Source organism: Macrosteles quadrilineatus, unplaced genomic scaffold, assembly GCF_028750875.1.
Source record: "Macrosteles quadrilineatus isolate MER2022 unplaced genomic scaffold, UCM_ALF_1.0 Scaffold_1__1_contigs__length_201487025, whole genome shotgun sequence".
Classification (NCBI taxonomy): Eukaryota; Metazoa; Arthropoda; class Insecta; order Hemiptera; family Cicadellidae; genus Macrosteles; species Macrosteles quadrilineatus.
In genome coordinates this window covers 160,147,155-160,173,095 of record NW_026542594.1, presented here as the reverse complement: position 1 = coordinate 160,173,095, position 25,941 = coordinate 160,147,155, and the positions used below count along the sequence as shown (strand labels likewise).

Genomic DNA, 25,941 nt, shown 5'->3' with positions numbered 1-25,941 from the left:
AATATAAAAATCACCACAAACACAAATGAGTTTAAAACTACTAAAAGAATTTTTGACAAATAAAGATCTATACTCAATAGAAGAGTACTTCCCACATCTGAAATTCTCCTAGCATTAATTTGTTCCTTTAATCTAGTCCTAAATCATCAAATTTGTTGTATGGTAAATATCAATACCTGTATGCACTATCATATCATATATATATTTATATATGCACTATCATATATATATTTAAAAGTAATGGTAATTAATATGTTGGAAATATTGCAACCATCCTGAGACTTGGTCACTAAACATTGGAACTATTTAATTAAATACAATGTAGGCTATATTAGGTGAATAAAGAATAGTTTAGTTTTGAATTTGAATTAAACATATTTACTCTTTTATTGACTGGTTATATTTCGGACTAATGTTACATAGACTATAAACAAAAGAAAACTCATCCTGATGGATTTATTTTGCAATGAGCTAACTTACCAGAACTAACCTTATAGTTTAATATAATTTACTCCATAGGTCAGTCGTTTAAGACATCTAAAGTTATAGCATACAATTTGATCAACTCATTATGGTAGACAGTAAAGTAAAATTTTTTTATTATATATAGACTAGTGTACCTGTTGCTCGAATTCGAGCAATTGCGAAGCATTACAGGCAACTCAAAGATTATAGAAATACTCACGATCTACACAACAGTTAGATATAATCAAAATCTTTTTTAAATATCTTATCTTTTTTCAAAAAGCTTATCTTGTTTTTTTAGTGTTTTCTACAAATTTTTCCCTCTCATAGCCGCATTAGGTTGTCTATGACAACGATTACAAATGAAAAAAAAAATTATTTCTATTTCTTCTACTTGGTTGTGTTCTGTGACTTTTTCTATGTTTCCATTGTTTGCAAATCGATTATTTCAATGATTGCTCAAGAAATGTAGAACAGTGTTAATTCATTTTTATTTTTAGCCTATATCAAATTGTCCAGGATTTCTCGCTCTTTCCATTGTAATAATTACACCAAACCAAGTTTCGTCTACAGATGCAATATGCCAACAAATATCACCTACGTACAATCTCCAAGAAGTGGTAAAAGAGGCAGAAACCAACCCATACAATAGATATAAGTTAACTCCAAAAGAAATAATTTTAAGAGTTACTGTGATATTAGGATTTTAAACTGATTTGGTAATAGAACATTATATTGCAAAACATGACACGATGCAGAAGAAAATCCAATTTAAAATCAGAAAACCCATTGCAAATACTGTACTTCATTCGACAAATTCAATAAATCACAATTTAAATATTAACAGCTGTTTCATTAAAAAGTAGTGTAGAATTATGCATATGGTCGTAATGTAATCAAATCTGAAGAGGCAACTTTAAAGGCTTCTGGGGCAGAGCCCCAAGGGAATTTACCTCGTTCCTCTTTTGATGGCTCATCTACAGACCAAGACCTTTCTTTAGAGACCCCTACCAAGTTTCTACGCCCAGCCGTTCTCTCAAATTAGCTACGACAAAAACCCCGTTTTCCTCCATAAGAATAACATGGGATGGGAATTTAAAGGCCACTGGGGCAGAGCCCCAAGGGAATTCACCATGTTTCTCTTTTGATGTCTCATCTACAGACCAAGACCTTTCTTTAGACACCCCTACCGAGTTTTTACACCCAGCCGTTCTCTCAAAATAGCTATGACAAAGAAAATCAGTTTCAAATTAATGTATAGATTTTCTTCAATAAATACTAAGAAACTATTGTTTTGACAGCAACATAGATAGCTATGAACATAAATAAATAATTAGAGTACGGTCCACGAGAGTCTGCAGTTGAGGGAGGAGCCTATTTACCACGTGACGGAGCCAATGATGACTGTGCGTTGTTGCCAAATCTAATAATACCAGCTGATTTTAAAATATTGTTTAATATATTTTAATTAGTGTCGTTAATTAGTGTGTAGTGACTGCAGACTCTAGTGGCCCCGAGTTGTAACAGTGAATTAGAGGTGTGACCTGTTCACTGTTCAGATATCATCAGCGTGTGTGGAAGCTCAGCGACTGAGGGATGACAATGAGAGCTTGGCGGCTCAAGTGACGGCCTCCATGGAACGACCGGCCACCGAGGGTCGAGAGAATGGGGACCACTCCTTCATTGAGACTAAACACCACAACTCAGAAAAGTAAGTCGCTGGTCGCTACACCACAACGTCTGATTCTTACTGAATTATCAATCTCAATAATTGAAAATTAAGATTCAACCAAAGTTTATTTACTATGTTTATTTATTTAGTAGGCCTTTACGAAGAAGGTTAGGGGTTTTTTTTAATTTAAGAGGAATGGAACTCAAGTTAAGAATTTAATGACGACCACGGTTGTTGGCTACTACTTCGACATAGATCACAGTAGTATGTAAAACTAAAACCTAGTATTCTTATTCATAAACTGTTAAGAAGCTAGAATAGAAATGACAAAATTCACGTTATTTGAAGTATTATAATGGTGATCTGTTTTAGTTTAATGTGATACATATTTTTCAGGTCACTGGAAAATGAAACATTACTGGAAAATCTGAAGAGTGATATTGTTTGTAAAGAAAAAGAGTTAAGCAATTTAAAGACTGAATTAGCACAAAACGAAACGGCAATGAATTCCCTAAAAGCTGATCTAAGTACAGCACATGCAAATTCTGAGAAAATGCTCAAAGAAATTAGTTCCTACAAGTCACTTGTTACGGAACAAGAATCAGTAATTAGTGCTCTTCGAGAAGAGGGAGACTCAGCTCATAAGTTAGTGATCACTCTTAGAGAAGATGTGAACAAGAGCAAAGCTGAAATCTCGCGGCTCGACAAAGACTTTGTTAGTCGGGAACAGCTGGAGAATAGAGAAGCTACAATAGAAAAACTCACAAGTGAACTAAATACACATAAAACAATGCTTGCTGACCAACAAGCTCTAGTACAGTCCTTAAAAAGTGAAATAGATAGTTTTAAAGCCAGTATAAATAAAAATGACAACCAAGAAGAACTCAGCGCTCAACTAATTACTTTTAAGAAAGAATTAACAGAAAAAGAGGCAACAATAAAATCACTGACCAATCAAGTTCACAAATATGAAGCAGAAGTAAGACAGTTGCAAGACGAGTTAGTGTCAAGTAAAGAACTTGTATCAAAGTATACTCAAGAAATAAAAGATCACATAAACAAAATAACATCACTATCCCAAGAAATAGCAGCTCAAAAACGCAAAAACGATGTAAGTTTTACAATATTTCCATTGACAAGATTAACTTGTTATTTCAATTTTATAGGTTAATCTCATTTTGGTTTGTTGAGTATTATTTCCTGAGAGTACTCATTTATTCAATACACATATGACTCATAACATCCACATCTATATAAATAAAATTAGAGTTTTGTCTGTACATTGCTTAGAATAATGAACTTTTTGGTTATTTTTACATTTCATAGGTCAGAGAAACCGAATCAAACCTTATCTCAATTTCTGTCTGTCTGTCTGTCTGTCTGTCTGTCTGTCTATCTGTCATTCTCTTGGTAACGCTAAAATACGCACTTTATTACAACTACTCCTCAATAACTATAGCACTGTCCCGCCTGAAACTTATTTTCCAAATACTATACATATATGAGATGGTTTTAGACGTATTTCATCGAATATGAGACAGTTAGATATTTAACAGTAAACCCTTGAAAATCAAGTTTTTGTCGATTTTTGACGTGGAATTTCTGGAAGAATGTTGCTTTGTTTACAACTAATCATATGCACATGGTTTTAATTGAAATACAATCTTAATTTTGACATTGGCATACAGCTGTGATTAGAAAACGTTAGCCTATTTGAACTCAAGGTTAACCATAGCCTTATCGATTCACACAACTTAAAAACCATACGAAATGTATACTATATTATATAACTGAACACCAGTTCTGCTAATTATAACAATGGGTTTTGTACATTTCATCCATTACCGTACAAATAATTAAAATAATAATACATTAATTGGTTAGAAGTAAATTTAATTCAAATTACAGATTCAATACAAAGTATTCAATATAAAAGTTAAACATTTTAGATAACAAAATTACGATCAGCTGATTGTTATTCTTTAATATCTGTGCGCTACTAACCAGCAAACAAACTTGACCAGTTTATTATTGTTCATTACTCTTTACACCAAAATAAAAGTTATAATAGTTAATAATGTCCTAAATTATTTCACGTTTATAAATAAAAGAAAATCTACTCTTCTTTTAATTTATTTTTTTTTGAGGTAATGTTTTTAAAAAAGTTCATATTCCCATATGAATTTGCATCAATCAGATGTTTCATACTGTACAGTAGAGATATTCGTTGACATAGTGTCAAACACAAATTAAATTTGTTTACAACTAAACATATGGACAATATTTTTGTTGCTTTAGTTGAGAGGTTACAAGTTAATCTTTAATACATTATTTGTTGAAATATTTTCTATTGTTTCTAAATAAATATGTCCTGAAGAGTATGCCTCGCAAGAGAAAAAGCAATTTGGGTAGAAAAACAAATAATGCCAAGAGACAAAAATTGTGTGTATCCACGGAATCAGTTGATTATGATGATTCGGACTCTGATGATGGTGTACATAGCAATAATGAGTCGACAATTTTAAGTTCCGTTGTGGTTGAAGATTATGCACGACCTTCAACCAGTCGAGAGCGTGTCGCCCTATTTAGGTCTCAGCAGAATGAAAAAGAACGTGAAAGCAGGCGAGACACTGAACGTTTAAGATTTAGCCAAAGAATACAAAATGAGACGGAAGAGGAGCGAGAAGCTCGACGGAACAGGGACCGAATACGGCACGTCCAGAGAAAAGAAAATGAGACAGAAGAGGAGCGAGATGCACGTCGGTGCAGCAACCGAATACAGCAAGTTCAGAAGAGGGGAAACGAGACAGAGGTTGAGCGAGAAGCACGTCGGAACAGTGACCGAATACTACACGTTCGGGGGAGGGAAAACGAAACAGAGGAGGAGCAAGAAGCACGTCGGGAGAGTGACCGAATACTACATGTTCAGAGGAGGGAAAACGAGACAGATGAGAAGCGAGAAGCACGTCGGAACAGTGACCGAATAATACACGTAAGGAAGAGGGAAAATGAAACAGAGGAGGAGCAAGAAGCACGTCGGGAGAGTGACCGAAAACTACATGTTCAGAGGAGGGAAAACGAGACAGATGAGGAGCGAGAAGCACGTCGGAACAGTGACCGAATACGACACGTACGGAAGAGGGAAAACGAAACAGAGGAGGAGCAAGAAGCACGTCGGAACAATGACCGAATATTACACGTCCAGAGAAGGGAAAACGAAACAGAGGAGGAGCAAGAAGCACGTCGGGAGAGTGACCGAATACTACATGTTCAAAGGAGGGAAAACGAGACAGTGGAGGAGGGAGGAGCACGTCGAAACAGTGACCGAATCCTACACGTTCGCAGGAGGGAAAATGAAACAAGAGAAGAGAGAGAAAGTAGGCAAGAACGAGATAGAGTTCGGCAAAACCAACGTAGGAATAATGAAACTCCTGAAGAGCGGGAAGCTAGACATATAATCGACAATGATAGGTACCGTCGCACTGTTGAAGAGCAAACTCTACTTTTGCATGACGAGGCGACCCGAGTGGAGGAACTTCGAGCAAGCCAGGACATTGCTGACAGAAATGCCCGTGTTGCCGCTGATTCTGAAAGACATAGGGTGAACAGAGTCGTTGAGAGCGACGCAGAAAGACAAACTAGGATCGCGCGGGAAAGAACTCGGCATGTCGAAAGAAATTTAACAGAATGGCGAGACACACACAACAGTGGATTCCAATATGATCCTTTTACACGTTACAGTGAAGCTGCCAATATTGGAGATTTTGATAAAGTTTGTAGGTTTTGTCACGCTTTGAGTTGGTCAAAGGAACCACGTGGAATATGTTGTGCTTCTGGTAAAGTGTCCATACCGTCTATTTTGGAAGCACCTGAGCCGCTACGTACATGGATATCGGACGAATCACCTCAATCGCGAAATTTTCTTAGACATATCAGGGCCTACAATAGTGCGTTCCAAATGACTTCTTTTGGAGGTAATGAAATCCGTGAAGGACCATATATGCCTACATTTAAGGTTCAAGGACAAGTGTACCATTTGATCGGCTCTCTTTTGCCACCCCCTGGACTTCCGCCGTCTTACCTTCAGATTTACTTTGTTGGGGATGACCAAGTCCAGCTTCAAAGAAGGCAAAGTTTATTTCAAGACCTTGATCATGACATGTTGGCCGCTTTGCAAAACATGCTTCAGAATAATAACGCCTACTTGCTCAGCTTCAAAACTACTTTAGAAACATTTCCTGTAGATTCACCTGATTTCAAAATTGTTATTAGAGCCGACAGACGCCCTGCAGGGGACCACCCAGGTAGATACAATGAACCAACAGTCAATGAGGTTGCTATTTTGATGATTGGGGATCCAAGTGACCATCGAGACATCATTTTAAATTCAAGAGAACAGGGTTTGAAACGAATATATGAAACCCACCGATCTTATGATGCCCTACAATATCCCCTTATGTTTTGTAGAGGCGAAGATGGATATAGTTTCAATTTATATCATGTAAACCCGGTTACTAAACAACCAACCACAAAGAAAACTAGCTCACAAGAGTTTTACGCCTATCGCATTATGGTTAGAGAAGGTGAAGCAAATCACATTCATAAATTCAAACAGCTTTTGAACCAGTACTTGGTGGACATGTACGCTAAAGTTGAGAGTGAAAGGCTGCTGTATCTTCGTACGCACCAAAAGGAACTGAGAGCAGAGAATTACATACACCTTCAAGACGCTTTAAGACGAGACGACAACGTAGAAGAAATGGGGCAAAAGATAATTTTACCTGCCACCTTCACTGGAGGTCCTAGATATATGCATTCTCGCACACAGGACGCCTTTTGCTATGTTCGGAAGTTTGGTCGTCCAGAACTTTTCATAACAATGACAACAAATCCAAAATGGATAGAAATCACGAGTGTAATTGGAGAAAGGCAGTCTGCTCACGACCGGTATGATGTGGTATCACGAGTTTTTCATTTGAAGCTTAACTGTATGATTGCTGTTCTTATGAAAGGCCAGATTTATGGCTCAGTTCGCTGCTACATGTACTCTGTTGAATGGCAGAAACGTGGTCTTCCACACGCTCATATCCTGATTTGGCTTGAAGAATCCATTCCTCCAAATAGAATAGATCAAGTCATTTCTGCAGAGCTTCCAAATCCTGAAACTGATCCTGAACTTGCAGATATAGTCAAGACTCACATGCTGCACGGACCATGCGGAGCTTTTAATGTGCGACAGCGCAAGCTTCCCTGTATGAAGGATGGTCACTGTAGCAAAAGATACCCTAGACCATTTGTCAATGAAACGGCAACAGGAGACAATGGATACCCAACATACAGAAGGCGCTCCCCAGATGATGGAGGCCATCATGTCCTAATCAGAGTAGGTAACGATGAAATCCCTATGGACAACCGATGGGTAGTACCTTACTCGCCTGTATTGTCCCGAACATTTCTAACACGTGTTAACGTTGAGTACTGTAGCAGTGTAAAATCTATAAAGTACATCTGCAAGTACATAAACAAGGGCAGTGACCAGGCCACATTTGCAGTAAGTAATGACACAGACGAAATTAAAATGTACCAAAGTGGTCGGTATATATGCACATCTGAGGCGGTATGGAGAATTTTATCATTTCCTATACATGAGAGGTTTCCCGCTGTGTTGCATTTAGAGGTCCACCTTCCAAATGAGCAAAGAGTATATTTCCAGCCAGGCAATGTTCGGGAAAGAATGGACCAAAGTACAACTCTTTTGGCCTTCTTCAATCTCTGCCAGACGGACGCCTTTTCAAGAACCCTCCTCTACAACGAGTTGCCCTATTATTATACATACTCTAAACAAAGAGGTTGGTCCAGGAGGCGGAGAGGACAACCAGTACCAGGACATCCTGACGTGAGACAAGATCCGTGCATCGGTAGGGTGTACACTGTCCATCCAAGCTGCAGTGAGCGTTACCATCTCCGACTCCTCCTACACACTGTTCGAGGTCCAACATCTTTTGAGGATCTCAAGACTGTTGATGGTGTGCTCCATCCAAATTTCCAATCCGCATGCCGTGCCCTTGGTTTACTAGAGGATGATGCGTGCTGGGAGGGCACTCTTGCAGAAGCTGCTGTTTCTGACAGTCCCACCAAGTTGAGGGATCTCTTCAGTGTCTTATTAGTATTTTGCAATGTGAGCAACCCTCTTGAGCTCTGGATCAGATTCAGAGATTCCCTCTCAGAGGACTTTTTGAGATCTGCACATCAAGTCGACATTAACACCACCTTTGAAAACAATCCTATCATATATGACCAGTGCCTAGCAAGCATTCAAGAGACAATCACTCGCATGGGAGGACTTGGGCTCGAAAGCTACAACTTACCAGTACCAGCCATAGATGTCAATCAGTTAAACCATGATTATATCAGAGAGACAAGTTACGACCATCCCGAACTCATTAGGTTTATTGAACAGTGTACGCCAACTCTCAACGAGGAGCAGCGCCAAGTGTATGAGCAAGTTTTGACGAGCATAAATGGACAAAGAAACAAGATGTTTTTTCTTGATGCTCCTGGAGGTACTGGAAAGACCTACCTCATAAAGCTGATTCTCGCAAAGGTTAGATCAAACAGTAAGATTGCTCTTGCTGTGGCCTCTTCTGGCATTGCAGCAACCCTTCTGCCAGGTGGAAGAACTGCCCATTCCATGTTCAAAATCCCAATAAATGTAGAGCATATGGACATCCCGATTTGTTCTATATCGAAGAGCGCTCCCATGGCACGAGTTCTACAAGCAGCCTCCTTAATAGTCTGGGACGAGTGTACGATGTCCAATAAACTGACAATCGAGGCCCTCGACAGAACACTCAAAGATATGAGGAACAGTAATAAGATCATGGGTGGAGTGACGGTATTGTTCTCTGGTGACTTCCGCCAAACTCTGCCAGTTGTAGTGAGAGGCACAAGGGCGGATGAAATTAACGCCTCTATGAAAAGATCTACCCTATGGCCAATAATGAACAAACTGGCGTTAACAAAGAACATGCGGGCCAATATTGGAAATGAGGTGGAAGAATTCTCCAATGTTCTGTTAAAGTTGGGAGATGGAAAGCTGGGTAACGTTGATGGAACTATCGATATACCACCTTCTCTTGGTGTTATTGTTCAAACCCAAGATGAACTCATCGAGAAAGTCTATCCAGGAATTGAAGACCTCCCAAACAAGAGCAGTGCCTGGTTATGCAATAGGGCTATTCTCACTCCAAAAAATGAAGTTTCAACAAAGATAAATAAGAAAGTGATGTCCCTATTCCTAAGCGAGGACAAGACATATTTGTCGGTGAACACAGTTCTAAGAAATGATGACGCAGTGCACTACCCGGCAGAGTTTCTTGACTCGGTGACAGCACCTGGACTACCCGCCCACGAACTTAATCTTAAAATTGGTATTCCCGTTATGCTTCTAAGAAATTTAAACCCTCCTAAATTATGCAATGGGACTCGGCTTCGAATTCGAAGTCTCCAGCGAAATGTCATAGAAGCCGAAATTCTAACAGGCTGTGGTGCGGGAGAAGTGGTGTTTGTCCCCCGGATCCCCCTCATCCCAAGCAACTATCCCTTTGAGTTTAAGCGCCTGCAATTTCCCTTAAATCCATGTTTTTCCATGACGATCAACAAATCGCAAGGTCAGACACTGTCAACAGCAGGGATTGAACTAGGTGACGCGCAATGTTTTTCACACGGACAGCTGTACGTGGCGTGCAGCCGAGTGCGATCGCCAACCAACCTTTACATACATGCCCCAGGCGGTCGAACCACTAATATAGTATATGAAGAGGCATTAAGTTAGGCAACCTTTTAATTTTTTGTGTTTTTTGTTTTTCTTCACTATTTAATATTTATTTTCAATGTATGTCATTTGTTGTTTTTGAAATTTTGATATTGTAATTTCGCTGTGACAAATGTTAAGCGCTTCAACTCTGCTATCTTTGCCAACTTTGTTATTTAAAACTTTCGAATATTTTTTAAGATTTAAGTTTTTTAATGTATTTTTATGTACTAAATTATGTTAAAATAAATTAATCATTGTTATTACAAAAAGTTTGTAACCTTATTCTTGAATAAACCCGTACGAAGAACGGGTACTCACAGCTAGTTCCCTAATAAAGTAGTATTTGTATTAGTAGATACATGTCACAGCATGTGCCATCTTTGGTAGAACGCACATTACTAAACGATGTTGTCAATTGCAAAACGTACGCTATAGACTATACAATACTACTCGAGCTAAGCTGGTAAAAATGTGAAATTGTTGTCTTTTAATACTGGTTTAAGATCAATGGTCCCTAGTTTCTACCATTTACTTTATTTTATAAAATCTTAAAATGAGTTAAATGCGAGTTTGTCCATATTGGTAAAACTGTGGTGTCGGCAAACAATTTTTTGTACTGTTCTTTCATAATGCACTAGGTTTGTGGGGGGATAATTGTTCAAGAGTGTGTCCACTACCTGTACAAATGTCACTGAATAACAAACAATTTAAATTGCTGCTATTACAGATTTGTGTAATGGTTTGAGATAGAGACACCAGGCTTTGCTGTTCATTCTTTATGAAGTAGTGTGTCACTTAATTTGGGTTAACATTCAAAAATTTAAGGCTAAATCTAAAATATCCCTTTTTGGAAATGGTCAAAGTTTCTAACTGACTCCTGAAGTTAGTCATTGAAGAATGGTACACTCAGTTAGGTTTTTTTATATTTTCCATTGAAAATTTAAGGTCCGATTTCCTAGATACAGCTGCGATTTTCGACACTGAATCGAATACAAAGGATTGGTTGCAGTAGTTTTCCTAGCTGCCAAATTATGCAGCGAATCTATGTCGCAGCGGACAGAAGGACGGGTGACTGCTCCTAGAGCACTCAGTCCAGGATAGTACACTGTTGTCTATGGATCTGTGGAGGTGGTCAGCGTTACTTTTCCGCTGGTGAAACTGGTCCCTTCACCCGGTTGTTGGTTCACATTTAAACTCTTTTTCAACAAAACTCACCAACATATAAAACTGTTCACGCGTAGGTGGGTAAAATGCTTTGAACTTAGTACAGTCGTCTAACAGGTGTCTGATAATTAGCAACTTGAAAACACCTTCCCTCTCCTGAGTAGTAAATATATTATAATTTTTGGCGTACGGAGTATTTACCTTGATAAGAAAGTAAGTTTAATTGTCATTGAGTGAACATAACAGGACGGCACAAATCTGTCTTCTCTTAAATTTGCTTAGTACAGGAATATTGTCTACCACCAAACCCCTCTTGACAACTAGGCACACACTCCTTGTCAAATGTCGCAGTTCTAGGAAAACGCTCATCTTGAAAAATGCATATGATAAGAATATAGTGCGACATTTAAAACCCTGTAACCAAATTCTGCAGCGTTTTTCGGCAACTAGGAAATCGGGCCTTTAAGAAGGGGATTCCAAATTAAACCGTTGTAAAAAAGATAAATAAAAACTGGGCAATCAAGACATTACCATTAATGTTTCGACCAACCAAATTCTTAACCAATTCATGTAAAAACCGAATTATGATTTTAAAAATGTCAGTGTCTTGTCTTCTTTGCTTATTTCACACAACATGTGTTGTGATTTCTACATTTCATTTGTTGTTTTTCATCTTTATGTTTTAATGTTTGCCTTTGATGTAATAATGTCGTAACATTATTACAAGTATTTTTTATTGTAATACAGTGTTTTTAATCAGTACAAGATTGATTTTTGATAATACCCTATAAAACACAGACTTTTTATACTGTTGTCGAATTACCATGTTTAGACACCTGCTTCACTAGGTTTCAACAACGATGTTAGTATTAGGCCCACCATTATTATGTGGAGAAAATTCTAGCAATTATTAGGGGTCATTATTGTTAAATTTCTTTCAAGAATAAATTTCACTAATTTTGACAACTTAATGTATTTTTGATTTAGGAATTACGTACAAAGAACTGGAAAGTCATGGAAGCTCTCACAACTACTGAAAAGACTTTGGAAACTAAAATGAAACAATCACATATATTAATAACTGTAAGTTTCTATCTTGCTATCGGTGTCATTTTTAGTTTCAATTACCTTTTTTTTACCATTTTCTAGACCAATAAAATTAAAATTAATTAGTTTCCATTGTCAAATAATGCGTAAATAGTGGAAGAATATTAGGAAAATCGACCTAACAAATTCGGACTAAATAGGAATTTTGTACAGTTGTTAAGTAAGCCAAGTTGATGAAAATGTCAAAAGTCCCCATTAATCCCGGCTGTGCTTCAGTCGCCATCTTGGAAAATGGCGGCCGATGGACAATATTTCACAAACTATTGGTATTATAGAATTTTTGTAAAGACAAAAGTTAAAGAACACATAAAAATACATCTTTTAGCGAATTTCCCATATAGGGAATAAGCTATTACCGTAGTACTCATGGTAAGACCTGGACGCGGGACCGATTTTTTTTTTCGTTTTGAGGTCCCTAGAGGCCAAAAACACCATCCGTTCAAATTCATATATATATATATATATATTTATATATTTATATATTTATATATATATATATGTGTCCGTTAGCACGATAACTCAAGCAAAAATGATCCGATTTTGATAAAATTTGGTACAAACGTGTAAACCTACGTTTATTTGAACGAGTTCGCGATCCAGCATGATCGGACCATGGGAACGGGGGTTTATGGGGGTTTTTATGGGGTAAAAATAGGTTTTTCCCATTTTTGACCCAAAAAACATAAAATTTAGCAATTTCTTTCCAAACCATTTTGTAGAGCTCAAAAAAACAAATAATTTAGTATATTGAAGCGTTATTATGCGCCTAATGGTTACGGATAAAATACCAAAAAACTGTAAATTTAAAATTCCCATGTTATTCTTATGGAGAATAAGTAAACTGTTGTAGTTTGCTTGTTTATGAACATATTTTGATCAAATTTGGAAAATATTTTTATTTCTTACTAACTATTAACATTTTACAAAAAAAAACAAAAACAGTTTTACCCTCCCTGATGCAGCAAACCTAAGTACTTGTTATACTAATTCTATTTAAATAGGAAATAAATGTTATATTTTTAAGTAGACATTTTAGTGTAAATCCAATCAGGCAAATGGAAATTCGCTTAGTCTGCAGGTTTGCTGCGGCGGGGGTATTTTATATTACAAGGTTTGCTCTATCTCTAACGCAAAATAAATACATACCTCCTGTACAGTACTTACTTAACATTTAAAGTGCCGTTGACATGTTTGAACATGAAAATTGCATTTATTTCAATGTTAAGCAATGGCGGGAATTCCCGTCATCAGCACCCAACGTGTTAATAGTAATAAAAGTGAGTGATTGTCGTCTGTTTCTTCTTACCCAGGCAACCCATCATCACTTGTTCTTGAAACTCATTAACATGTTTAAAAAATCTAATTCTCTTCTTGCACCACTGATAAGACTGCTGGCAACATGTCGGACTACTGAATATGTCAGATCGTCAAGGGATAAGTGTACTACTATAAAAAATATTACTATAATTGAAAAACAGTTGAACCTGAATTAGTGTCACAAAAGGTTTATGAGCAGTCTGATTATTCTAATCCAAATTTGTTATTCTTTGTTATCAATGTTTGGCTATGATAATTTCATTAAGACAGCGACTTACGGTACATCTCAGTCATCCCACACTCATCCTCCATTTGTATTTCTGTTGAAATAAATGTTAGTTGCGTCACCATGTCTAGTGATATTGTTAATGAAACACTTGTGTAAAATTGAACAAGATACCTTGTTTGGCTGTGTTGCTAAATGACCAGTATTCTTTTAAACAGGATTATAATAAGCCTAATTGCCTAATCCTCATAGTGAACCCAAGTTCTGCCCATGTGAAAGCCTAGTTGGATTTCTGAATTTTGAATTTTACTACCAATCCATTACCTTAAAATTCTAAATCCACTTTATTCCATTGCTTTTGTAAAAAAAAATGTCCATGCAATGTTTATAAAATACTTATAAATCCCACAGATTAATTCAGCCTGTAAGGTTTAATTTAACTCTATTAAGTATTGCACATTTAATTTCAAGCCTTTTTAATGTTGCAGGAAGCAGAAGAAAATGCTAGATTAGAAGAACAAGAGAAAACCAAACAATTTCTCTCAAGAACACTTCCACGCATCACTATCGATACCAAGCAGGTACGGTATTTAAACAAATGTTATCAAACTTTTATGTTGTGGAGAAAAAAAATTAAGTTTTTTTTTTAATTTTCTTCAGACTTGTCATATGAGCGAATATTCTGATAAGGAATTTTGAACACACAGAAAAGTGGACTATTAGCTAGACAGTGAGAATGCAGTGAGGAATGCAGAGATTGGTCCAGGATCATCTCAAGTTTCATGATCCCCTGATTCTGTATGAGGGTTAATTAAATATTGTTTATATACTCAAAGTAATCACAGTTTTTATACGATAACATCAAATTTTCTAAATCAAAATATTTAGTATCTCTGTAAAAATGAATATTTAACGGATAGTATTGGATATAAAATTTGGACTCGGTTTCGGTACTAGGTATTTGAACCTAATCTGACAAATTTTTTTTATTTATGCACATACATATTTATTTAGAACTGTGTTGACCAATTAATTGAATGCTGTAATTTAGGAAGCTAGATACAGGTCCTATTTAACTTCAATGAACCCCATATTGTGTTGCAGGACTATAAAGTGTGGCTAGAACAGTTTGTGGAATGTGCAAGGGAAAACGGCAGCACTAGTTCGACAGAAAACGGTGGGGGAGAAAATCATGCGGAAATGTTGGCAGAAGTGGAACAGCAGAACTGCCAACTGCAGGCCATGGTGACACACTACAAGAGTATCATTGCTGATACAGAAGGGATGCTCAACAGATTACAGAGTCACGTAGAGCAGGAGGAGGGTCGCTGGGGACAACAGATCCAAACATTAGAGTCACAGTTGGAGATAGTGAAGCAAGAGAGGGATAGGCTGGAGGTGAGTTGATCATAACATCCATCAAATCAGTGAATATTTGAGAATTTTCAAGGAAAATTTCTACTATGGAAGGTAGAACTAATGTAAATTTGAAGTGAAATGGCATATTTCATCACCAGGGCCTTAAGTGACTCTCATTGCTACGTGTTTAGTTTACTGATATTTCAATACAACGATACAAGCTCGATATACGGTTAAGCGATGTTGAAAAATGACCAAAGGCCAAAAAGACATTTTTCCCCAATTCCCCAATTGTTAAAACATTTTTTCTAGAGGTGTGCAGATAGTAACATTTCTGTTTGCATCTTATTCAGGTTGGATGGTTAAGCCTTGGTTTGGACTGGATCAGCTCTTGAGAAGTTCGGATTCGGATAGTTTGACATTCAAGTACTTTAACTAATGTTAAGGTTAATAAGCTAAAAATATACAGCACCCCCTCCTGCAAGTTTGTTTACCGGGCTCCCCTCTCCTAATAATCACAGTGTCACAGACAAGTATTTAAACAATATTTCCACCTAACCTTGTGCTTGGGCTTGGTACAGCATCTCCCAGGGCACTGAGGCGTCACCATTGTTTTCCATTACCGTGAAAAAGATTCTGAATACCCTCATAGGTCACGGAAATATTATCATTGTTCTCCATGACTGTGGTAAAATCATGAATACTTCTCGCACTCACAGAAACATTATCATCATCTACCGTGATTGCAACCAAACCCAGGACATCTTCTGCGGTCGTATAAACAACATCATCGTCTCCCGTGATCGCGGCCAAATACCTAAATATCTCCCGCAGAAAAAGTCATTTCTCCTCCTGCGATAGCGTCAAAATTATGAAAATCTTTCTTGCGTCTGTGGACCAACGTCATCATTCTAGTTATTTTGTTTACTTAAATAACAGCCTAGGTTAGTTATTGGAAGAAACTAGTACCTAAGTTCAACACCTTAGTTGGTTGTAACTCTGTAAAAAATTAATGACAAATGGTTTAGATATTAGTACATATGCACACTAATTAATGTCAACCACTAAGTTATTGTATTTTTCTTTCGCAGGCAAGTGCAAGGAATGGTGTTCCAACAAAGGATGTAAGTAATTTAATCAGTTTTATGTTTTGAATCTGTACCGTATAAATCAGTATGGATTATATGACCCAATTTCCCAAGTATTGCTAATAATCTAATTGCTAATAACCGCCCCTTGTAATGGGGTAAGTGGTTAAAATGGCATAACGGTATTTTATGGGCAAAATAACATAGGTATAAAAATAAAAACTTTTAAACCATATTTTTTACAGCATTGGGGGTTGTACCATTCTGTTCAGATTTAAAAGTACAATTACATACTAAATTTAAATCAATGTGGTTTGAGCTGTTTTAGAAAAAAATCAGATTTTTCAATGTTTTATGAGAAGTTCACAATTTTTAATCAAAATTACAAAAAATGAAAAAAAAAATTCTGGAGATACAATCTGACCACTGTTGTAGTCTGTAGCTCTCTACATGTCCACACACATACCCACACAGGCATCACTTCAAACTAACCTAAAACTCCAACTAAAACATTTTGACAAAAACAATACATTCTCCACAGGCCCTATACTATGTTTAGGGAGAAAATAGCAGTGGGTCAGAAACTGACTTATTCTCCACCTAAACCGAAAATCCACATACGCTGTTTTGAACGACACTCTTAAATATATCTTTTAAAAAAATTGATGAAAATATAAATTCATTACTTTTATCCTCATAAATCAAACAATCAATAATCAATAAACAGGGTGTCCTTTAACCCTTTAAGACCCGGGGATCTTAGTCACCTCGACCGATTTAAGTCCTGAGCAAATTTTGAATAAATGTTGCTTTTTAACCAAGATTTCAAATACTAAAATTATTGATTAGGTTTGTTTTAAAGACGAAACCTTCATAATACCATATTAACCATTTCAGTTTCAGCAATAGTTAGCATTATATACGTTTAAAAACATTAATAAAACAGTCATTAACCTTAACAGTTGCCTCTTTCTCCTATCTTACAGTGACATTGCAACAAAACAATCAGTGTTACCATAAGACATGAAGGCAGACTGCAAAACAAAAATTCCCAGCTGATCTCCATAACCTACGTCCTACACAATCAATGCTTACAGGTCTGAGCAACAGAAAGATCCAGAAACTTCAAAAAAACAAATAAACATCTAACCTACACAATTGTGTTGGTTAGGTTGTCAGGACTTAAAAATTTACCTACACAAATGAGTGTACTGGGTCTGAACAAGGCCACACTAAAAAAACAGGCCGTAATGCTCGTCAATCATTACGTCACGATAGAAGACGGCAATGACGTAATTAAGGTTATATTTTTGTTTTCAATTAAAAAATTAAAACAAGCAGCTGATCACAAAAGGCAAAAATACGTCATTGCCGTCTTCTATCGTGACGTCATGCTAGACGAGCATTATGGCCTGTTTTTTTAGTGTGGCCTTGGTCTGAAAGGGTTAAGTAAAATGCCAAACTCTGGGAAATGATTTCATGGTTTTTAAATAAAGTTAAAATGAAGAATAACAGTTTTTCTAAAACACTTTATAACTTTCTACTTTTTTAAATGGTCTTTATAAAAATTGTTATGTATGATAAGGTATAAGAGACATATCTTAGAAAGAACAAAGTATCTTGGTAAAAATTCAAATACCGTAGCCATTAAGTTTTCACAGTAAAATTCCATGAAAGGACTCGTTCAAAGTTTTACTCAATATCACATTTAAAGCACTTGTAAATCCAAATTTAATGGCACTTTGATTGTAAAAGTCTTTAATAAGTATTCAACTATTCTCTGAGGAATAGAAAACACCACACTAAGACTTCTGTGTTTGAAATGTTGAAGTTTGCTGCTTAGGGATAAGTTTTAATGGCAAAAATAAAACTTCTCCTATAAAAAAAAGAATAAAAGATCTTTTATTACATTAGGGTGATAGTGACTGCTGTATTAAACCCAGAAATACAAACAACATTTAATAACTCTTAATTCTATGGATTGATTTCTTTAACTTTTCATTTCGCAGAGTGGTTGCCAGACGCAACTCAAACGTCGGAACTTTGCAGGTAACTAATGTGGCTCGCAGTTTGCTGGGCGTGCTGTGTTGGTGCTGCAATCTTGCATTAAAGAGATCCGTTAATCATATGCCACAAACAGTATCAATTAAATTCAACAAATTTAAAACTACAAAAATAAAATTAATATGTTTGTTTTGGTAGGCCTATAAGTTCATTGTTTATATTTAAAAATATAGAATCTGAACATACAATTTCTTACCTGTTTGTCGACTGGTAATGGTTATAACTTACTGATTCCAAATTTCCAAAAATGGCCTCTTTGTTATATTTGTGTTGTTATTTTTTCAAGTTTCCCACTGACTTTAATGTATACTTTAATGAATTTAATGTATACTTTCATTGTGTTTACCAGACCAAGTTAATTTAAGTCAAGTTGAAATTATTTGTTAAATAGTTTCGCTTGTGTGCTTCAGGCTGGGAATATAAATGGTTGTGGTGGTTTTAATACTGTGTTTTGGGAAAATGGTTTAACTGATTTGTACATATGTAATTTTAATTTATTCAGATTTTAGATTTAAAATAGTTATCCATTATGATATTCCTTACTCTTTTATTAATCGTTAGTACTCCACGTATACAATTCAGTAAATTTTTTGTCGTATTTCTGGTGTAGTTGTAAAAATTGCATTGGAACAGGTCCAAAATAAAAGCAGTACAGTATGATAATGATTATGCCGCAATAATTTGAGATAACTACGATAGAGCCACGATTGCAGATGTTGTCATCATTACATTGTAATAAATGGACATTCCAGATAATTTATTCGGGCTACATTAAATTAGTGAAGTGAACTGAATATGGTACATGTGTGTTGCAGGTTGGCTCAGAAACAAACTGAGATCGAGGTCGAGACCAAGGTCTAGGTTGAGGCAGCGTCAGAGTCGTCGTCGGTCACTCAGCTGCACTTCAGGTCATCAATCATCTTAGCCCTGGGCCAACCAAGACATAATGTTTTAGGTGCTGATTAGATAGGATAATATCACTATTATTGTTATATATTTGTATATTATTTATTATAAAATCTGGAGTAGGATTGTTTTGTAGCATAGTTTGTGGAATGGTAAAAAATATTGGTAATTTAAGTAAATTTTTTAAGCTGATTTAATCTATAAAGAAAATTGAATCGCAATATTGCTTTAAACTTTTTATATTATTATTATTTTTAAATATTCTTGTTTAAAGTCTAACTGGCCAGAATGATATATTGTTAAATAGTTTCTTAATGAGTGTTTGATGATCTAGAATATATGAGTTTTTTTAAAGTTGTTAAAGAGAAATTTTTGTACTCTGTAATTGTTTAGTAAATTCTGAAAACCTAAGAAAATGTCCAATGACCAAAGGATTAATTGAAACAGCTCATAACTGATTTCAAATTCCCCAATTAGGAATGCAAATTTATGCATAACAGCCAAAACAATATTTTTTTTGTCTTCACACTTATCTTTGGGCTCTCTTGGTTTAAAATATTATTACTAGACCGAAATGTTTTTGAGAGGTTGAGCGAGTTTAATGGCTAGTACCAGGAGACCGAGTTTTGCTCGGATTGAATTATTAAACGTTACATTTATTAGATAAGTTCTTAACTAAATTAAAGATATTTATTATGTACGGGTATCAATGTGGACACATTTAGATGATACAACATTTCAATACGCCTTTATAAAAACATAGATTGCAATAAAAATAACCTGTATCAGCTGTTTTTATTATCTGCAGCTACAAAAACGTATTGACGATAACATGGACACTTTCAAGGGATGTAGGGCGGAAACTGGATTTTTCCCAGCCTTGTGACCAACTCCAATTGATTTCTTGTGGCCAAATACGCCATATTAAACAACAAAACTAAAAATCCTCGGACGAAAATAAAAGTTTGTCCGTACACACGCTTGTTTTAGAGTATAGGATACTGAATTTGCTTATTTATATTGAGGAAAACGAGGGTTACCGGTAACGACGGTAACTTAAAAACAAGTAGCTTTAACTCCAAATTGGATTATTGCTCATTTGTCATTTGTTAGTATGAATGTGATTGGAACATTTTTAGTACCTGAGTCTGTCCACAAATCATCAATCATCAAGATGATCCTCAGCCATGGTCCAGTGGATTCCCTCTCTTTCGCGCTTGTAATTTTTCCTGCTCCAGTTTATTGCATTTTATTTTTTCTGCCCAACTTGCTGCTACGACTGGTCTGCTTTGGTTAACTTTTAGTATCTATGTTTTATTAAATGCAACCCCTATTTTTACATTGTGCAATCCTTTACAACGTAATCATTTGATCAACATAGTTGCAATCAAGGTATGATAAGGTTGATTCCTGTGCTTTAGCAAGTCAATATTTAGATGTAGGACTTTGGTTAATTTTTGCATGCAGATTGGCGGACAAATATCCTCGATTGGGTATTTTAAAATGCCCAAATGAATAATATTTTTTAAATGAGTAACATTATTATTGGCTTTTAAAGAGTTGTGTTGTATTTTTTTAAACCAATGTAAAAACAAGTTTCACACAAACTGTGTTCTGGTTCTGTATCTAATTTACGTCTTTAAAGAAACCAAATCTGACCATACTAATTTACGAACAATTAATATATTTTACTTATCACATAAAAGATTTAGTTGATTAGTCTATTAAAATATTATATATAGCATGTTCCTTAGTAACTTTATACCATGTTTTTATCCAGTTAATAGAATACCTTTGTAATGAACTTCATAAATAAAACAAATTGAAAATCATGTATAATGTATAGAACTGTTTATTTCAATTTACTTTGTACCTTCAATTTGTGGGTGGTTAATTTCTTGATAGCAATAACTGGTACTATGGTTATTTTGTTAGGCACTAATAAAGCAATGTACCAAGCATTGGAATTTGTCAGTGATCATCACTGGGGTCTAGGCTAATCATATCCCGGGTCCAGATATCCAAAACTGAGGTCTTGAGCAGTTAATATAGCTTCCAAACAAATAACTTGTACTTAAGTATTTCACAGAGTAAAAAGTTCATCCCTGAAATTACATAATGAATGACTCTATGGTGAGAGGGAGGGAGGGTTGTGGACCTCCACTATAAATCTGATTTGTGTATGACAAAACTACAGTAAATATAGATGCACAGATTGAAAAAAAAAAACATATTTTACATAATAACCAGATAACATATTGCAAACAGTAAAGAAAAAACTCAAGTTTAATCAAAACTAGGAGCATAAAAGTGCATTTAATATGTTTACAAGTTTGTTTAATAAATTATGCATCTATCACAAGTCCATCCTAACTATATTCAGTAATCGTGGCGCTAACCTGATCATCTGCGACGATCACGGCAGGGCCTGCCTGAGGGGTGTGTAACGTATGCAGCCGCACACTCCAGCCTTTTTGAGGGGCATCAAATTGACCATTCTTGATAATAACACTTTTAATTGGCAAATTCACAGAAATTGATTTAAATGTTGGGCAGCAATATTTAAAGTAGGAACATTGTCTAAAGACTGTTACAGTTCAATTTCAAAGTTAAAACCAAAAATCTTACCCCCTTATTGAGTTCTGAAATACAGTAGCCTGATGCCCTTGACTAACGTCCAAGGTCCGTAGAGCAGCCGTCCATGTCTGTGTGGCGGGTCGCAGGAAGGGTTGTGGTCGTGACATATTTCTGCCTCATTTTTATTTCACCCATGAGATATGCAATTTATCGGTCTGGCATACGGCGATTCCAGTATTTGCTACTTATTCTGAGAGTACTTACAATATACTGTAAGTGTAAAAGTCATTGAAAAGTGACTACGAATCTTAACATCATAATAGTGGTTAGGTACAAGAAAGGTACAAAAAAGTATATAACGTATCAAGTCAGTCAATATTAAATCAATTGAGAGACAAAGATTTAATGTTCTAAAAAGTTAAGTGCACAAAAACTGTTTTAGACTTTACATTTCAAATTTTTTCTGGGGGAGGACCTCCGGCCCTCTTTTGACCTGATATGAGTGAGTCTTAGCACACTTGAAATTTTTTCTTAGGCTGGCCATGGATCACGGTTACTTTTAATCATCTCCCTCGTTCGCAGTAACACCATGATAATCTCCACCTTGTTCCGGTTGGTCCTAAACGAATGGGCTAGGTTGACGAATGGCCTGTTGCAACAATATTGTAGATTGAAGGTCACGAAAATAAAAACTTGAAGACATTTTAAATTGATCCCAATATTATTTCATTCCATGACCAATGATAATATACATGTTATGTAATTAATTAGTATTGTTATTTAATCATGTGATAATGGCTAAGTTATTTTAGCGAATTTTCCTATAGGGGAGTAGCTATTACCGTAGGTCATACCGTGGTAATATGGTAAGACCTAGGCCCGGGACCGATTTACTTTTTCATTTTGATGTCCCCAGAGGCCAAAAACACAATTTGTTCAAATTTATATATATATATATGTGTCTGGAAAGATGATAACTTGAGTAATTTTTGCCTGATTTTGATGAAATTTGGTTTAAAGGTGTAAGGCGGGATAAACTTGAATGAGTTCGCAAACCAGCATGATCGGACCATGGGAACAGGGTTTTACAGGGGGGGGGGGGTTTGGGGGTAAAAATTGGGATTTCTCACTTTTGACCCTCAAAACACAAAATTTCCCAATTTCTCTTTAGACCTTTTAAAAGAGCTTAAAAAACAAATAATTTAGTATATAAAAGTATTTTTGTTCGGTTATTGGTAACGGAGAAAATTTAAAAAATTGTAAATTTAAAATTCCCATGTTATTCTTATGGAGAATATTGTAAAATGTTGTAGTTTGTTTGTTTATAGATATATTTTGATCAAACTTGGCTAGTTTTTCTAATTTTTGACCCTCTAAACAAAAAAATTCCCAATTTCTCTCCAGACCTTCTTAAAGGGCTTAAGAAGACAAATAATTTGGTATATTGAAATGTTTTTGTGCGGTCATTGGTTACGGAGAAAATTAAAAAAAAAAAATTTATTTTAAAATTCCTATGTTATTATTATAGAGAATATTGTAAAATGTTGTAGTGTTGGCTTGTTTACGGATATATTGTGATCTAACATGGTAAATTTATTTATTTTACTCTAAGTTATTAATATTTTACTAAAAACACACTTTTTTACTCTCCCTGTAGCAGCAAGCCTATGTACTCATAAAAGCTAATGTTAATTAAATACATTTAATTGAAAATCAATTCAGGCAACTGGAAATTCAGCGGCGGGGGTATTTTGTCCTAAGACTCTAAGCACGAGCTAGGGATTTTTTCACACTACTTCAGGCTAGACCTAGGGGTTGTGGCAATATCACTTAGTTAAAATTCATTGGGGGCGCGATTTGAACCAGGGATCAAAGTCCCACGCTCCACTATACCAGGTCGCTCCTCATCCTATTACTAGTTAGCTTTAGGTAGGATTTAAATATATTCTCGGTTAAAAACTTATTGATTAGTAATTAAATTTTTGAGCCTATTTGATCAGTGTTGGTTTCCAAATGGCCTGTAATACCTGCTTTGTATTCTTTGATCCATGGTCTTCACCCAATCGTATTAATTTATTCTGTGTTATTATGAGGGTGGTTTTTTATTTCCATTTACTGGCAAAATGTCATAAATATCCGCTCTAAGGCTGTCATGTATAGCCGTGTGTTTTTAAAAGTTTGTAAACAATCAAATCTCCTGCCGCGTCCAAAAGGTAATGTCAGTGATAAGTTTTTCGATAACAAGAAACATATTGGATCGCCATTCAACAAGGACATTCATCGCCATTTGGTCGGAGATTATGGCCCTGGTGCAAAGATAGCATGGAAAGTTCAGAAATTGGCTAGGGAGTTAAACAATGGTTGTGAAAATGCACATTTTGTAAGGACTTGGAGGGTTTGGTGGGTCCCCAAAACTTCTCAAAGAAAACCACTGAGAAAAAATACTCCTTAACCCATTGCCGCACTCTACTCTCACACTCATAGCATTAGGGATAGACATCGCCTCCTTCAGTCACATGAATGTCAGTTTAAATTCATTGTCAAGCCCAGCTGTAGATCCCCTGAGCTACAGCTTATTGTGTAGTTTTCTTGTTTTGTTTTATGTTAATCTATTGAACAATGACAAAAAAGCCATCATTGTTATACTTGTTGTTAACACTTCATAAGTAAAAGTACTCAGCTGATGATGATAATGTGTCGAAACATATTCTGACTGAAATTTACCATTCTGTATCCAGTATTGAGCTATTTGACGCAAGTAATTTATTCTTACAATGAATGTCAGGATCGGATATGTTTCTTGCAATCAAAAAACATATCACTGACCTTACCTTTGGCAGGAGATTTGATTGTTTAAAAATACATAGGTAGCGTAACATACATTACAGCTACAGAGCTGGAATTTGTGTAATTCTGTTCACAAATTATGGTAGTAAATGGTGATAAGCTTTGTTGCGCAACCAGTCCTTACTAAAAAAACAGGCTTATAAATACTCTATAAAAAAAACACCATATCAAGTGGTTAAGTAGAGAAGCCAGTCCTAACAATTGAAAATGCCAAAAGTTTTGGTTTGATATTACAATCTAGTCGGATATCAAAGTTTAGCCTGGTTTAAAATTTGTTTATATATTTTTTTAGAAAAGTTATTGTAAAGGTGTGATTTTCAGGAATAAAGAAATGTTTATAACACATGTTTATAAATAATATTTATCATATACACAACCAAAAACTGTTAAAACTATAAATTAACTAACAGGAATGTCGTATTCTTCTAATATAAAACTTTGATTTTGACAAATACACAAAAATAATACAACTAACCATAAACTCAAATCACACTGTTCGGACTGACTCAGTATGGTGATACATAAAATGTACATTCAACAGTTTAAAATAAAATACCACTCACACATAAAACAAGCATTGCAACAACATATTATAAACTGTACAACTAATAAAAATGAGCTAATCCCTCATAGGAAAATGTGAAAACAAATAAATATAATATTATTTATTACAGAATGATATGAGTACCAGACAAATTTACAATGGTCAACAATAAAAAAGTACATAGAGAAATATTTTTACAATTGCTAAAAATTAATAAAATATAATGAACTAGGTAAAACAATAGTTATTTGTGCAACTAGTGAGAAAAGTGAGCAATTGACTCACTCGAGAGAAATCCTTACTCACGAGCCGTAGGCAAGTGAGGAATGGTTTCTCGAGTGAGGCAATTGTACTTTGAACTCGAGTTGCACATTATACTTTTCCTACAGTTACTATAAAACAAATAAATTTGTGAAAAAACATAACCCATTTTTACACAGAAGTGAACTTTTAATATAACATTTAATGTGAAGTGGCAAATACAACAGTACAACAGCTGACCAGCTGATTTACAGCCAGTGCTGCCAACGTATTTCGCGCGCATACGACGTTGCCTGCATGTTACGAGCTCACTATTTCGTGGCTTCACGTTGCAAATCTGGAGAGAGACAAAGTAATTAGAGTAATTTAGAGTGTTAACATTGTCTCACTGATGAGTGAATTGGCCACTTTGCTTTCTCAAATCAGTGAGAGAACATGTACATTGTTAGGTAACTGTAGGAAAATGATGATTTTTAGTGCACTGTACCTTTGTTTCAAAAAAGATTTAACACATAAAATTTTTTATTT

The 25,941-nt window shown here is 35.6% G+C and overlaps 1 protein-coding gene across 4 annotated transcripts in view; it reads left to right on the top strand.

Annotated features, from left to right (window-relative positions):
* LOC128988401 (kinectin) overlaps window positions 1-21,023 on the top strand; it is a 41,430-nt gene extending 20,407 nt beyond the window's left edge. For 2 of the 4 annotated variants that reach the window (XM_054409658.1, XM_054409677.1), the window contains 8 exons: window positions 2,025-2,176; window positions 2,534-3,248; window positions 12,105-12,200; window positions 14,256-14,348; window positions 14,872-15,165; window positions 16,218-16,250; window positions 18,224-18,263; window positions 19,094-21,023. In XM_054409658.1, coding sequence (XP_054265633.1) covers window positions 2,025-2,176; window positions 2,534-3,248; window positions 12,105-12,200; window positions 14,256-14,348; window positions 14,872-15,165; window positions 16,218-16,250; window positions 18,224-18,263; window positions 19,094-19,203 — 1,533 coding nt within the window. In that variant the 3' untranslated portion in view covers window positions 19,204-21,023. The remainder of the gene's footprint in view (window positions 1-2,024; window positions 2,177-2,533; window positions 3,249-12,104; window positions 12,201-14,255; window positions 14,349-14,871; window positions 15,166-16,217; window positions 16,251-18,223; window positions 18,264-19,093) is intronic. The other 2 variants (XM_054409662.1, XM_054409670.1) reach the window with 2 other exon arrangements.
* Window positions 21,024-25,941: the final 4,918 nt, after the last annotated feature.